At 39.7% G+C, this 16113-nt stretch overlaps 1 protein-coding gene across 10 annotated transcripts in view; it reads left to right on the top strand.

The window, feature by feature from the left end:
• Positions 1 to 16113, top strand: part of ctnnd2b (catenin (cadherin-associated protein), delta 2b) — a 273868-nt gene that overhangs the window by 144380 nt on the left and 113375 nt on the right. For all 10 annotated transcript variants that reach the window (XM_041803815.1, XM_041803814.1, XM_041803823.1 and 7 more), the window contains 2 exons: positions 11450 to 11484; positions 15708 to 15824. In XM_041803815.1, coding sequence (XP_041659749.1) covers positions 11450 to 11484; positions 15708 to 15824 — 152 coding nt within the window. The remainder of the gene's footprint in view (positions 1 to 11449; positions 11485 to 15707; positions 15825 to 16113) is intronic.

Below are 16113 nucleotides of genomic sequence, written 5' to 3'. Positions count from 1 at the left end.
TGCTTCTCTTAATGCAGCAGAGCGGTCTTTAGGATGAGCTGGTCAGAGAGCAGAGATTTGATCTGTGACATTACCTGTGTTCTCTGGGAATAGCACCAAATGGTCAAAAATGAGCTCTTCAAAGCAGCTGAAAATATCAGTTCAGAGCGTCCTTTGGGAGGGGATGATTATTTGAAATTACAGAGCATTATGTCTCCCATCTGCTCTGTTATCTGACTGAAAATAAGTGTTAATAAGCCGTGCTTTTGACTAAATTTGTCATAACTGGGCTCAAGTACAGCAATAAAGAGTTTTTTCCTTCCTCTGTACGTACTAAATCTGAATTACAGCTCTCAGATTGCCTCTTTTTCTTGACATGTGATGGTAATGTTTGTGTTGGGGCCCTAAAATGACAGAGGCCAGTGAGGGGAAAAATCTCAGGCAATCTAATGGATCCTATTTCTAGCACCTCAAGGTTCAGTACTTGGCCCCCTCCTTTTCTCAATATAAATCTACTCACTCGCAATCATCTGCTCCCATGGCTTTTCTTATCACTGCTATGCAGACGATACACAGCTTTTCCTCTCTTTTCCACCAGGTGACATAACTGTCTCAGCTCGGATTTCGTCCTTGCTGATATTTCTAAATAGATGAGGGAACCTATCCTATATGCAGTTTTGGACATATCCTATGCTTTTGATCCCTGTTTAAGCATTGTCTAAACATGCATCAAGAGTATATTGCAGCCACAAATTTTGCACTTAATTTGCTCTCACTAAGCTCCCTCTTAAGGCCTCATCCTCAGTACATAAGCTGATAATGTAATTGAGGCTTAAATGTGCCAAAAGTTGTTTTTCTCTTTGAAATTTGCTCCTTCAAGATTAAAGAGAATCTGTTTACACCTTTTTGAGCATATGGGGGCAAAATCGTATTACATAAAGATTTTCATGAAAGTCTTTTTGGGGCCCGACTTGAAAAATGGCATGCATAGCTGCAGCCTAAGGGGCAGACCTTATGGGCCTGGGCCTGCCCACTGGGTCGTTTGGCCCACCCTAAAAGTTGGGGAGATAAAAGACTTTCCTAGCTTTTGCTTTCGCATTATATACCTATTTAAATTCTATTCGAAACCAAAAATATACTTTTCCCTTTTAAACATCCAAACTCATGATTGTGCAGCTATCAGGTGGGAAGTATGTGCCGATCATATCAGGCCAGATCACGCAGCCAATGCTTGTAAAAATGTAGGTGTGCTGATGTTGTGCATGTTTCTCAGCTGATCATGAAAAAGAGCTGTATGTGAAGGACAAAGACTCAAGTCTTAACAGGTTAAAGTCAGAAAATGTCTCAAGGTTGTAGGACCACCTCTATCATCAGTCTCTTCCACAGAGATTGACACTGCACCGGCTGAGAGTCACGTGCGATCTTCATAATAACATTTCTTAATAACACAAAAAGACAAGAGTTAGTGCTGAATGTTCCTGTCTGATCTGATGGTCTTTAAATCGCCTTTATATGGAGCAAAAATCAAACTGTTTCTGATCAAAGATCAAACTGACACTGCCGTTCGCTGCTCTTTTCCCACTGACTCACTGTCTCTTTCTCACCCTCTCTCTCTTTCTCTCCCTTGCTTGCTCTCTCTTTCTGCAATCAATAGCCAAATTATAATTCATTCAGAGAGAATTTTCAGACATAGAATTTAAAGAGCAGTCCTCTGAGGGCTGATTAATGAGTTTTTAGCATAGCAGAAAATGAACAGAATATTTTTGCATTGGGCAATAAGAACTGCAACTCTCCTATAAATCAGTTGTCATGTAAACAAAAAGCCTGCCACTATCATAGGCTAAATGATTCAAACATCTTCAGCATTTTCTCAAAAAAGTAGACTGTAGAATATATTTGTCCATAAAGAGTGGGAACAGTTTATGATATTATTTGGCCCATCCAAAGCTGTAATCCTGGTGCTGGCCTTGATGCATAGTGGCCCAGACCGTCTCCATGTAGTGTGTGGATGAACTGTGGAGGTGTTGATATAACCCATGGTTATGTTAGCAATAGTTAAGTAAAGATTATGGTACTTAATTTAAAATCAGAGAGAGGCAGAAATGCTTTCCTGATCACTGGAAAGTTTGTGTATGATATCCTTTAAAGGGCTACGCAATTAATCGCAAATTAGATTAAATCACAATACGGCCTGCTGCAATTTACAAATTGCAGAAGTTGCAATACGTCTTAAACTTGAAATATGTCAAAATAGCAGTTTAATACATTCATTTTTTGCAGCAACTTTACAAGCTTTACCTCCCCCACCCCAGTCAACTCCTTTATAGCTTAAAGCTTGTTGCATCTTCATTCAGATTCACACTACTATGGATTAATTCCATCTGAAATGATTATTTTTTTTCAGTACACATTGTCATTTATGTGTCCATCCATATGGAGGTTTCTAGCCATGTGCTCCCTGGAAAGTCAAAGTATGCTGCTTGACAAACCCAGGGAGCATCTTTAGAGCAGAGCCTTCTCTGCCAAGTAAACCTTTAGGCTATATCCATTTTGCAATGGAATGGTAAAACGACGAGTGTTCCTGACTGAATGTAGGTAATGATATGAATTGATTTATTACTTGAATTTGTTGAAAAATGCACAAGTTACGTAATCTAATAACTGCATATTAAATCGCAAGAGCAATATTGAGAAAAAATATCGCCATTAGATTATTTTTGTAAATCGTTCAGCCCTAATCCATTATAACATACAGTTTTTTTCTCTTAGACTCCCACAGCTGTTGGAGCTGTTTTTGACACCTTTTTGCAGTGAGGCTGATTTGCATAGAAAGGGGCCAATTTTTTCAAAATGACTGCATAATGGATCATTTGAATATGCGTGTTAGTCTGCAGGGCAGTTAGAGGAGCATTTAACTCTTGCATGTGTTTTATAAATTAGATGGTGTCTTTGACTCATTTGCATGGTTTAACAAGCACAAAAAAAAAAAAAAAACAGGCAGTCCTTCTATGAGTCAGGCCAAGAGTTTTTCAGTCATCCGTTAGGGAACTGGCAGCTTAAATGTGGATGCCTTTGTCGTCGGCAGCAGAATTATGTTGGTTAAACTAATCAATTTTTTGTCTTTAGGCCCGCCATCCCAGTCAAACACTTCATCTAAGCTTTAACACAGCTGCCTGTCACTAGTAGCTATTGTAATTGTCCTTAATGATGAAGGCTTTGCTGCAACAATGCTCTGTAAACTGATGTAAACAACCACTTAGCACCAGTAGCATACCATAGGAATGACAAGGTTTGGCAGGATTTTGATCAAGAAAATGGGAATAAAATTGGCCAAAGGCCATGTCAGGTTATACTGCAAAGAAGTCTGAAGGTCGGCAGTGTAAAATGCATTTATTCGTTTTTAGACTAGTCAGCTAAGCACAATTATATTTTGCATATAATTATAATGATATTCCTTGGAACACTGCTAATTCCTGTCTTTTTCTGCTGTTCCCATTATTACACAGCACCTCCTTTTTTATCTGTTTGATATTTGAACAAACAAGATTCAATATGCTGCTTTTATTTCTAAGGTTAGTATACATGGGAGATAAATATTCATCCCTTTCTTAAGATCACATGTGAACCAATGAGGATGGAAATAAGGACTGAGCTCGTCTCTTGGTAACTGGCACACATGAGAGGAAGAGGCTTTTATGTTTTTATCCCAATTTGTTCAGCCATCCTTTCTGTCTTTTAGAGGCAGCTGGAGGCACAAAGAGACATGTTGTTGTGTAGCCTGTCAGTGTCCTTTTCTTCGGATCGAGGGATTATGTAACATTTTTGATTCTGTGCATCAAAACCATCTGAGGATGAGAAGAAGCACTAATATTAGAAAACTCTGCTGTTTTTTATTTGACCTGTATGCTTCACCCACATTTTTTTTTCATCTTTGTAGATTCAAACACAAAAACCATTGTTGATCCCTGTGCAACATTGACTCGCTGTCTTGTTTACACACAAAGCAAGCCACACATTTCCACCTGCACGCACAAACACACAGTATTATATCATTAGCGGTGATGAAGTGCCGTGCCATGGCGTGACCTGCAGCAGGCGAGTTGATCACGCTGTCAATTAGTTTCCTCTCGGTCCACTAATTATACTGTCACTACCCGGTGGTGTGTCATAGAGGTTCGATGGGGAGAAAAACACCAGCTCTCTGTTTCCTGGGTTAACGGGTCAATGAGCTGTTTCAGTTACTGAGCACTGATTAGTCGTACCTGGTGGCCATGAAGAGGAGGTGAAGAGAGGGGAGAAGCTTTTGGGGGTAGATGACAAGGACGGCTGAAGCTTTCACACCGAAAAAAGTCAGCCATTATCTGTACTGTAAAAAGAAAAAAAAACACATGCATCACCATCTTGAACTCAACGAACTTGAAGTGATGATGTGAAAACTCAAGTAATGCTCTGAAATATGGAGTTTATAAAAAAAGAAAGGGCCTCAAAAGGCAAACAGGTGAGTCACTCTGTGCAGGGAGTCAGAGCGTCACTTTGTCCCTGACTGAAATATCTCAACAGCTACTGGATGAATTTCTATGAGAGTTAAAGCAGCCTTTCACTGTCCCCAGAGAGTAAATACACACTTAGTGATCTCCTGGCTTTTTTGACTTTTCTAGTGGCTTACCGTAGATATGTCATTGCAGGTTTTCAATTAAAACACAAGTTTAAGACCAATGATAACACCCATGATGCTCAAAGGCTCTGGGAGACTTTTGTGGTCATTAGTGGGACATATCAACAAAACAAGGATGGACCGCTTTGGAATTAGATGCAACATTCATTGCCTTAGCTGGTTTACCCTTTTATTAATTTCATAGATCAATCATGGCCGAAAAAACAGATATCTACAAATTAATGTCAACTGAATGAAAACATGTTATGTAAAATAAGTGCCTGCATAAATAATCAACCCTTTAAAGTCAGTATTTAGTTGATCCACCGTTGGCTGCAATCACAGCACTGTCTGTGAGGATAGGTCTCAACCAGGCTTGCACATCTGGACACTAGAATTTTACTCCATTTTTCTTTGCAAAACTCTCAAGTCCAGCCACAAATTCTCTATTGGATTGAGGTCTTGGCTTTGACTCAGCCTCTCCAGAACATTCACCGTTTTATCTTTAAATAATTTCTCTGCAGACCAAATAAGATTGTCTTCCAGGATTTGTTTATATTTTGCTGCATTCCTTTTACCCTCTACGTTTACAAGCCTCAGGGCCAACTCCCAAGAAGCATCCCCATTGCATGATGCTGCCATGGATGGTGATATGCAGTGTTTGGTGCCCGCCAAACATAGCATCTTGTCTGATGACCCAAAAGCATTTTTGGTCTCATCAGACCAAAGAACCTTTTTCTACTTGACCATGGAGTCTCCTACATGCATTCTGGTGAACTCTTGTTCCGATTTGATCTGTGTTTTCTTCAACAGTGGCTTTCTCTTCGCCATAAAGCTTTGACTGGTGAAGAACCCCGGCAACAGTTGTAGTATTCAGAGTCTCTCATCTCAGCTGCTGAAGCTTGTAACTCCTTCAGAGTAGTCATAGGTGTCTTAGCAGTCTCTCTTACTAGTCTCCTTTCAGCACGGTCACTCAGTTTGTGAGGACAGCCTGATCTAGGCAGACTCACACATATGCCATATTTCTTTCATTCCTCGATGATGGATTTAACTGAACCCAGGGAGATGTTCAGTGCCTTGGATTTTTTTTTGTATTCATTCTCGACTTATACCTATCAATAACATTTTCTCTTGAGTTGCCTGGTGTGTTCTTTTGTCTTCATGGTGTAATGGTTACCAGGCATACTGATTACCCAGTGACTAGACCTTCCAGACACAGGTGTCTTTGTACTGGATGGACATCTTAGCTTGCTTTCTTAATACCACCACTTAAAGGCAGTTGCTATTAATGGACTTACAGGTTTAACATCAGAGATGAAGCTATGCCAGAAAAGGATTCCTTCACAATTTTCATGTTTTCCAAGTAATTTGTAATTAATTAAAAAAAATACAAAGAGCACAGAGATATTTAAAACATTCCTCAAGAATTCTACTTATATTTGTTCACTCCTTTTGATCTTTGCGCCGCCTTCTTGGTGCTGATTTGCAAATTATTTTTGAAGGATTTCCCTTAACAGTCATATTGGATGGTAACTTTGGAAAAACTGGGTTTGAAGGACCATTTTCCCTTTCCTTTCTAGCTACCCCACCATTTCAACAGGAGCTCTTGGACATAAACTGGCAAGACGTAGGAGTCAGGCTAAGTGGTTGTGACAGTGGGTCTAATTGGGACTGAGCCCATGACGGGGCTCTCCACAGCGTTCTGCTGCTCTTGAACTTTGTTGAGTTAAAAAAAGCAGGTTGATTGGATGCTAGCAAGATTCAGAATCTGCTTTATTGATGAAGTATGCTTATGCAGCAAGAAATTTGCTCTGGTTACTATGCTGCCCTCAGAGTATAGGAAATAAACACTAAATACAAAAATAAGTAAAAATAAAAAAGGTATTTACAAAATCAAGATTTGAATATGCACAAGCTCTTGTAGGTATTATTTTTAGTATGAACATGTCCGTGTTCATTGATAGTATGGTAGCAAGATGTGCAAAAGGTGCAAGGAGATGCTAACTAGACATGATCAGAGTATAAAACATGCAAGGATGTAAGCAGACATGAGGTAGATAAGATAATTTAGAGACGCTGATTGGTGTAAATGTGCATTTAACCACAGAGAGCCTTCATACAGGATTTGAGCTACATTAAAGCAGTAAAAAGTGCAGGATATTTTAAACTAAGCAGGACCAATGTGTTAGTCAAAAGACAGTTATATTTTCTAACACCCTGTGACTGTTGAGTGGTCATCGGGGTAACTCTGTGACTGTTGAGTGTTCATCACAGTGACTCTGTGACTGTTGAGTGGTTTTTAGACTGACTCTGAATGTTGAGTGGTTATCAGAGTGACTCTTTGAATGTTGAGTGGTCATTAGAGAGACTCTGTTGAGTGGTCATCACAGTGACTCTGTGACTGTTGAGTGGTCATCAGAGTGACTGTATGACTGTTGAGTGGTCATCAGTGTGACTCTGTGAATGTTGAGTGGTTTTCAGAGTGACTGTGACTGTTGAGTGGTCATCAGAGTGACTCTGTAACTGTTGAGTTGTCATCAGAGTGACTCTGTAAATGTTGAGTGGTTTTCAGAGTGACCGTGACTGTTGAGTGGTCATCAGAGTGACTCTGTGAATGTTGAGTGGTCATCAGAGTGACTCTGTGAATGTTGAGTGGTCATCAGAGTGACTCTGTGACTGTTGAGTGGTCATCAGAGTGACTCTGTGAATGTTGAGTGGTCATCAGAGTGACTCTGTAACTGTTGAGTGGTCATCAGAGTGACTCTGTGAATGTTGAGTGGTCATCAGAGTGACTCTGTGAATGTCGAGTGGTCATCAGAGTGACTCTGTAACTGTTGAGTTGTCATCAGAGTGACTCTGTGACTGTTAAGTTGTCATCAGAGTGACTCTGTGACTGTTAAGTTGTCATCAGAGTGACTCTGTGACTGTTGAGTGGTCATCAGTGTGACTCTGTGAATGTTGAGTGAATGGGTTGGGTGGCCCAACATATTTATAGTAGAGTTTAAAGTAGGTTTGATTGTTGGAGATGTGTTGTGAAGCATGGAAAAACATTCTATTCATTCATGCAGTCAAACAGACTTAATACCTTTCCTAGATAAGTCTTTAAGTCAGCTTTCCAGGTGCCCCCAAGTAAAAAAAAAGTTAAATATTTTTAAAGTAGAGAACCCGTTAATAACATCTGCAATGAACAAGCTCCTCAAAAAATGTAAACCACCGTACTTGAGACAAACATTAAAACTAAGGATATTTAGTGTAGAATTTTATTTTAGTTATTTTGCAGAATTTATTTTTTTTTTGCTTTTCTATCTCTTACCTCAAGTGTTTCTTCCATTTAAGTTTTAGTTTTCTAGTTTTAGTTAACTAAAATAACCTTAGTCTGGTCTATTCGGCTTTGTTTTGATCTGAACAAATCACTGTATTTTCCTCCAGCTCAGACAGACAGTTATACCCCTCTGAGCTCTCTTCTATTCCAGCTCCTGCCCCTGTTGATGATAAAACCACTTGGCCTCTTTCCTCACTGTTTCCAACCAGGTTTCTACCCAGACACTCCGCTTGCATTTCGTTTTACTCACATCACACCTCTGGCCTCTGTAAATAACACATTCACCTCCTTTTAGGCAATTTTTAAGAACTGAGGTAACATTTTGACTCCCACAAACACAGGAAGAGAAAGCGCCGACCAGTCTGTGCTGCCCTTTAAGAAAACATTGAGTCAGACTCCGTCATCAGCTCTGTCTGGGCCCAGATAATAATCCCTATCATCCTGCCCCATCTCTGCTGTATGTCTCATATCAACGCGCTCCATCCTCCAGGCAAAGTTCAGAGTCTGTCGGCTCCCTCGCTTTGTGTGTTGCGTTCGTGTGTGCATCCTCAGTGGGTGTGTACGCGCATGGAGGTGTTTTGTTTGGTATAATAACGCCTGATGAATGAGGAGTCTGCCTCTGTGACAGAGGGTCCCATTAACATGTACCGCTTGGCTCCCCCTTGCAATCCTTCACACATTACACATACACAGACAATGGAGGTAATCAATGGGATGATTTAATAGCATCTGCTCTGTGTCCGCAGGGAGCGAATAGCATTCACTGCTATCTGTGGAGGCTTAGGGTAACAAATAAGGAGTCTTTAGGTGAAATATGCTGTGAAATTTGTAACATGCAGCATTAGTGACTTGGACAATATACCACCTGATATTCATTCTCAAGGATTGAATGAAAAAGTTGATGATCTGCTTGTATCAGGTTTTTGAACAGGCTTCAAATGTCAATACATCTCTTCCCAGGAAGCTTGTTGGGCTTTACATGTGTCATTATGTAAGTCTCAATCTACTGAACTGGTTTGTAGCCAATTATCTGCTCTGTTTTGTGCTTGAGGCCAGCTAACATCAGTGTGTGGCTTGGATTTTAGCTGAGAGGTTATTATTGTGCATAGACCTTTAATATTGATAGTCCCGTCAGAGCAAGAAAACATATGATGTAGTTGGCGTGCGTTCCCCCGGGAAATAAACTACAAAGATAGGCAGCTGTTATCACCACTCACTATCAGTGGAGCAAGTAGATAAATCCTAGAGAAGAGCCAAACATCCTTTCCTCTAAGAAAAGCTTTCAGTGCGATTCTTTGCTCTTCTTCTAATGATGAAATGTTGGCCTTGTATCTGGCAAAAAGTAAAAACCCTGGATCTTAACCAATGCCCACAAGGAGAAGCGATTGCAGTGGACTCAGAAGACTCAGTTGTCTTGTGATGAATGCTGTGCAACACTGGATGGTCCAGATGGATGGAGTTCTGGGTGGTTGGTGGATAGCCACCATGTCCTAACAAGGCTGCAACATCAGCAAGGAGGTGGTGGATTGATGTTTTGTGCTGGAATCATAGGAAGTGAGTTGGTGGGCCCCTTAAAGGTGCCTGAAGGTGCCAGAATGACCTCAGCAAAATATGTGGAGTTCCTAACTGCCCATTTCCTGCCACGGTATAAAAAGAGGAACTGTGCATTCCAGAGTAAAATCATTTTCAAGCAAGAAATTCACCATCCCATGCTGCAAAAAATCATGGTGTGGCCACCATCATCCCCTTACCTCTACCCTACTGAGAACCTATGCAGCATCCTTAAAAGGAATCTCTATAGTTATAGAGATTATCAAGGAAAAATGAACAAAATCAGTATGTGCATAATTATTTGGATCACCACGCCTGAAGATTCTGGTTCTTTCTCCTCAGCTGACACTGACTGGTCCATTTGTAACTGACTAGGAACAAGTATATCAGCTTGAAATTTGCAAGATGAATCCACCTGATGACAGACACAGACCCTAGCCAATCCATCAGCTTTGCAATGTTTAACAGAAGCTGGAAGTTGGTTTGTGCATGTGCATGTAGGTTGAGCAAAGTGATGCAACACTGCTAAAAAATACTAGCATTTGGTGCATGCAATTTCCCGTGCTGAAAGGGAATGGTGTTATACTAGATATCAGCACTGCTGTGATTCAAGCATAGGCATAGCCTAAGCCTAAAGGCTAAGTGGAGAGGATCAGAGACAACTGTATTCTAAACGTCTGGCAGTAATGTGGTACTCTTGGAAAGTGTTTTCACAGTGCATTATAGCAACAGAGCTATAATAAAGCTTCACTGTCACCCCCCCCCCCCCCCCCACCCAAGACATTCATGTTAATTCCATGATGGCATGCTACTTGGTGTCTCCAATTAACAGTGTCTTTCGGCTTTATGAGAGCACGGCTCCACATACATGAACACACACAGAGCCATGCTCCTCCACTGGTTGGGGTGATCCTGTTTCCCTCTCTCTCTCTCTCTCTTTCCCACTTTATGCCTCTGCAACTTTCATCACAAAGATGAAATGCAACAGAAGTGTAATTATCACGGCTTGCAATGACACTGCTCTTATGGAATGTGTCTTTTCCAGTAAGATTTCAGTCAAAACTATGTTTTGTATGACAAGAAAAACAATTTAAGAAGAAGTGTAAAGCCATCCACTTCTTCTGCAGTATAAAATATCGGCAGATGGAAATTCTACATATGTCTAGTTGATTCTCTTTCATGAAACAGTCCATTAATGAGGACAAGAAGCTTTAAAACCTGCAGCTTTGGTCTCTGGTCTTCATTATCTCACACCTTTGCATGTTCATATAGGAGCACAAGAGAAATCCTGTGGCACCTGGAAACAATCCAGTAAGATAATTAGACGTTTACACAGTGGAGGGTCAGTTCTAATTGAAAAAAGTCAACAGTGTCTGTAACAGGTTGATAATGAGTGTTTAAATCCTAAAAGAGATGATGTGCACCGCACAGGCTCAGTTATTTATAATCACAACATTGTTGTATTTAAGTGTGGTAGAGTAGATTAACAATGGCCGTTTTCCACTCATAGGTAGTTGCAGTCACATGATCTTAATGACATGTGAAAGTCAGGTGGGGAAGTGAAGAACAGAGGTTGAGAATCAGTGGAAATTGGGGTAAATTAGTAAGTTAAAGCTCAGTTTAGACCTGTACACTGCAGCTTTCTTCAGAAAAATTTGGAATGATCCCTTCACTGTACAAAAAAAGATTTTTAAATGTGTTTGACCTGCTCTGTGATACGATTCATACCGCTGATCACAATATTTGAATTGAGCGTCTTAGAGACTGGGTGGGCATCAGGGACACTGCACAAATTTTGGGTCATAATTTCTCTTTGGAGGTCATTGTTGGAGGCATCCTTGAGTACCAACAAAAAGGAACAAATATTAGAACCATTAAAAGCAAACATGTTTTTTTCTTTCTACATATCTCTAACCGTATTTTCTTTTCTTTGTCTCTTGCAGTTCAGCAGATGAGAAATTTCGCTGGAACAACCAAGGTAAGACTTCCTCTTAAATGCTCTGAGTGCATTGTGTTACCTCCTCTATTGTTTGCCTTCAGGCTCTGCACATTGCTGACTCTGCTTTATACTATGGCGGCCATTGTAACAACCCCCCATCATGCAGCAGCAAAATATATTTATGCATCCTGCACAGCAACTATTGTGGATGCATGCAGTTAAAGCACTCAATCAGACCCACTCTGTGGATGATAAAAATTAAAAAGGGCTTTTCCAGGAAGAACTGCCATCTCTCAAACCCACTCCTTGTAAGGTCAAACAACCTTTACAAATAATTCCCAGCATTGTAGTTGGGGGAATAGATTGGAAGTGTTTTCCATAAAGACAGAAACAGCAATCAATGTTGAAAGACCTTTTGATAATTTGAAAGTCAAATGAACCTCTCTGTGCTTGACAACTTCTTTGACAGCATTTTAGAGGAGGAAACTGTTCCCATGCGTGACACTGAGCTCTCTCTCTCTGTCGGTCATGTGGAGCTGTACGGGCTGTTGAGGTTAGATTGATTATTGGAGTACAGGATTGGCGACCTCTGCCAGCAAAGACGTGACTGAAGGTTTGTGGTTGAAACAGTTCATGGTGACGACTTCCAGTGTCCCCTGTGGGTTTTTATTCTCAAAAGGACAAAAATCACCCAAAAAGACAATCCTTCTTCACACCAGACGCACTTTTTTGGCCTGGTCTCTTACAAAACCTTAAAAAGCCATCACTTCTGGATCATGCTGGAAATCTGGCTTGTGTGGGAGGAAATCCAGAGGAATGAATCTGACGGATCAGGAAATGTTCCACCAAAAGCATCAATATCATCAGTCTGCAATTGTGCCCCTCCAAGTCAATAAAAACCAGCCTCCTAAATCCTCTCACTAAGGCGTCCACTATTACCGTCTCTCTCTCTCTCCATCTTGATAAGAGATTAATGCCGCTCCTCAGACTCATTTGTAAGGTTTTATCCGTCTTGGCAGGCTACTCTTACTTGAAGACACTGGGCATGCTATCTGCCTCATACAAACAGACAAACGGCCTGATGTCGAAGTATGAGAGAGGCGGAAATCCCACTAGTTGTGTTTCTGGATTAACAATTAAGGGTCTAATCCTTGACCTGCTTTAGCCTTTGACATTCATCTGTGGTCTGCTTGTGTTTTCAGTGGGAAAGATGCTGAGGGTAGTTGGCAACAGAAGCAGAGGTTTCAGTGTGGGGACAGCTGCATCACCAAGCAGGCAAAGCAGCAACTGGCTTAAGAGCTCTTTGATGTGTCTTTTGGTTTCCTGATAACATGTTCTGCAAATATTCGGTTATAAAATTGGACCTATTTTCTCGCCAACCCTTCTGTCTTAATGCATGTTCTGTCTATCTTCATTTTGACTTTGAATTACAGGCAAAATGACCAAAATTTGCTAACAAGTAATAACCTGATTTTTAAAAAAAAGCCTGATAATAAAACAATATATGATGATAATAACCTGATTCCAACCACCATAAATCCTTGAAATAGAGAAATTCTTAAATGTATTATGTAATGATGCATGGCATTATGTTGCATTGTTTTGTATGCATATCATCCAGTCCTCTGACTCTCTGCGGATCATGGAAAACATTCATTTACATGTACAACTCCAATTCCAAAAAAGTTGTTGCTCAATAGTGAAATGTGAATAAAAACAGAATGCAATGATTGTCAAATCTCATAAAGTCACATTTTATTACAATAGATCATTAACAATATATCATATGTTGAAACTGAGACATTTATCATGTCATGAAAATATAAGCCCATTTTGAATTTAACTGCTGCAACACGTCTCAAAAAAGTAGAGACAGGTCTGTGTTAACCATTGTGTAGAACCCCCTCTTCTTTTAACAACATCTGGGAAGTGAGGAGACCAGCTTTTGGGGTTTTGGGAGAGTAATGTTGTCCCATTCTTCTCTGTATGATGTAGGATTCTAGCTGCTAAACAGCCTTGGTTCTTCTTTGCAGAATTATTTGTTTTATGATGCCCAAAATGTTTTCTCTTGGTGAAAGGTCTGGACTGCAAGTAGGCCAGTTCAATACCCAGATTCTTCTTCTGTGAAGCCATGCTGTTGTGATGGATGGTGGTTTAGCTTTGTTGTGCTGAAATATGAGATGTCTGAATGTTGCTCTAAAACATATACACAGTAAAAACTGGAGTGTTGAATTTTAAGTGTTGGTTTTAACTCTCAAAGGATAATTTTAACTCCTTTCAGAGTTAAATGCCCTCACTGTTGGAGTTCTCTGACAGTGTTGATTCATTTAGTGTAAGTCGAACTCAGGGGTGTCAAATTCAAGGCCCGGGGGCCAAATCCGGCCCGCTGGTATGAGGTCTGCAGATTTACTACAGTATCAAAATGTAAACTTAACCTTTTAAAGGTGAAAAAGTAAAGAGTAAACATATTTAGATAAAAAGTCAGGAAAACAAATCAATTTGTTTTAATTTCATGTTTTCAATTTTGCATCTCACAATCAAATTTAGTGCTTGACTTTTTATTTCATATTTTGACCTTTTAAATTTACAATTCTGAATTTTTACATCAAAACTGAACCTTTTCGAATTCACAGTTGTGAATTTAAATTCATATTTGAACCTTTTAAACTCACTATTTCCAATTTGACGTCATAGTTTGATCTTTTCAACTTTTAACTTTGACTCTTTATCCCACATTTTGACCTTTTAGACTCAAAATTCAAAATTTTAACTCATGTTTTTACCTTTTAAACTCATGATTTTGAATTTTATGAAATATTTCCCTTCTTAAAACTCCCAACTCTGACATTCTATCATATATTTGCCCTTTCAAACCATTATTTTGACTATGACTTCTGTTTTTGACCTTTTGAACTAATACGTTTGACTTTCATCTCAGATTTTGAGCCGGTAAACTTCTAATTTGGACTTTTAAATCTAAAAAACCATTTATCATCAGTGCTCGGTTAGTTTTCCCCTTTTTTTGTTTTACTGATGCAAATGACAGTTTATGGTTAAATGTTGACCCTGTTCGGCTCTCTGGTTAGATCTAAATTCAGAATCTGGCCCCTACTGTGATTGAGTTTGACACTCTATCAAGTGTCAATTGAGCTAAGCTCCGCCTACTACCATACTGATCAGTGATCACTGCTCGGGTTCACTTGCACGTGTTTCTTGACTTATTTTTTTGTTTTTGATGTTAAACACTTCTGCACCATGAGTGAAGTTGTCTACTAAATGGGCCACTTGCTGACTGTGGTAACGGCTCACTTATAACAATAGTGAGAGTGCAGAATTTCAACTCAGGGCATCTTTTACATCTAAGTCTGTCTCATTGATCCATGATCAGCCATAAGCTACCTCACATTCATACAGTTGTTTAATGTGAGGTAGCAACCAATATTTATTATGATCTTAAAGTGTTTTCACTGTACAAATAGTTGAATTAAAGTGAGAGAGTAATGTGAAGTAATGTGTAGTGAAGTTTAACACTTATTTAGAGTTAAAATAGACTCTTTAAGTGTTAGATTTACACTCCTGACTTTACTATGCACTTTCCAGATGTGCAAGCTGCCCACGCAATAGTCACTAATGCAACCCCATACCCCATACTTTACTTCTGAGAGACCCTGCCTCTCTAAAATGCTCCTTTTATATCCAGACATGTGACTGACCTGTTGCCACTAAGTCGAATTAGTTGCAAAATGCAAAATGCTCTTCCAGCTGTTTTTCATGAGTACCACCTACTTTTTCAGCCTTTCGTTGGCCCCTATGCTTTTGTGATGTGTTGCTGCCATCAAATTCAAATGAGCTAATATTTTTCATGAAATGATAAAATCTCTCTGTTTCAACATCTGATATGTTGTTTATGATTTATTGTGAATAAAACATGGGTCAATAGGATATGCAAATCATTGTATTCTGTTTTAATTTACATTTTACACAGTGCCCCAACTTTTTAGAAATTAAGTTTAAGTTAGAAAACAGAATTCTTGCATTAGTCTGACTGGAACAAGGCTTTTAAAATCCATGCATGCATGTTAGTCTGACTTAAATCGTATCGAATCAGATTTCTCAAAGTCAGACCCACACTCCGAGGTAAAGTGGTTGAGGAATGCTGAACCCGTGTATGTGTTTACCATCTCCTCAGATGAATCCTTATTTTGCTGAAGAGGATTTGCATTCTTTTAACCCTTGCATTCTGCTGTTTTGTGCACCTACAGATGGACAGAAGGACATAGAAGAGGAGCTGACGACCGGCCTGGAGCTGGTCGACTCCTGCATCCGCTCGCTCCAGGAATCTGGCATCTTGGACTCACAGGACACAACTACAGGAGACAGTAAGGACAAATTTAGGATTAGAAGCATTGTTGTGACAGAGGGAGAGGCTTAACAATAAGAAGGGTGAGAGGTTTCTCTGCAAAGTTTCGTCGGATTAACCTGTTGAATCAGATTTAGGTAACAAAGTGCTTTCCACATCAGACCTACTGCAGCATTATCTCTGGAGCAAAATGTAATGGATAAGAGCGGTCAGTGCTTGAATAATTAGATAAATAAGACAATAAGGTTCTTTTCAAATCAAATCAAGCCTGGGAGATCTGTACTAATCAGAGAAAGTACTTGTTCTGA

This window comes from Cheilinus undulatus, linkage group 13 (genome assembly GCF_018320785.1).
Source record: "Cheilinus undulatus linkage group 13, ASM1832078v1, whole genome shotgun sequence".
Classification (NCBI taxonomy): Eukaryota; Metazoa; Chordata; class Actinopteri; order Labriformes; family Labridae; genus Cheilinus; species Cheilinus undulatus.
Note: the sequence above shows the minus strand (reverse complement) of the source record. Positions and strands in the feature narration are given on the sequence as shown.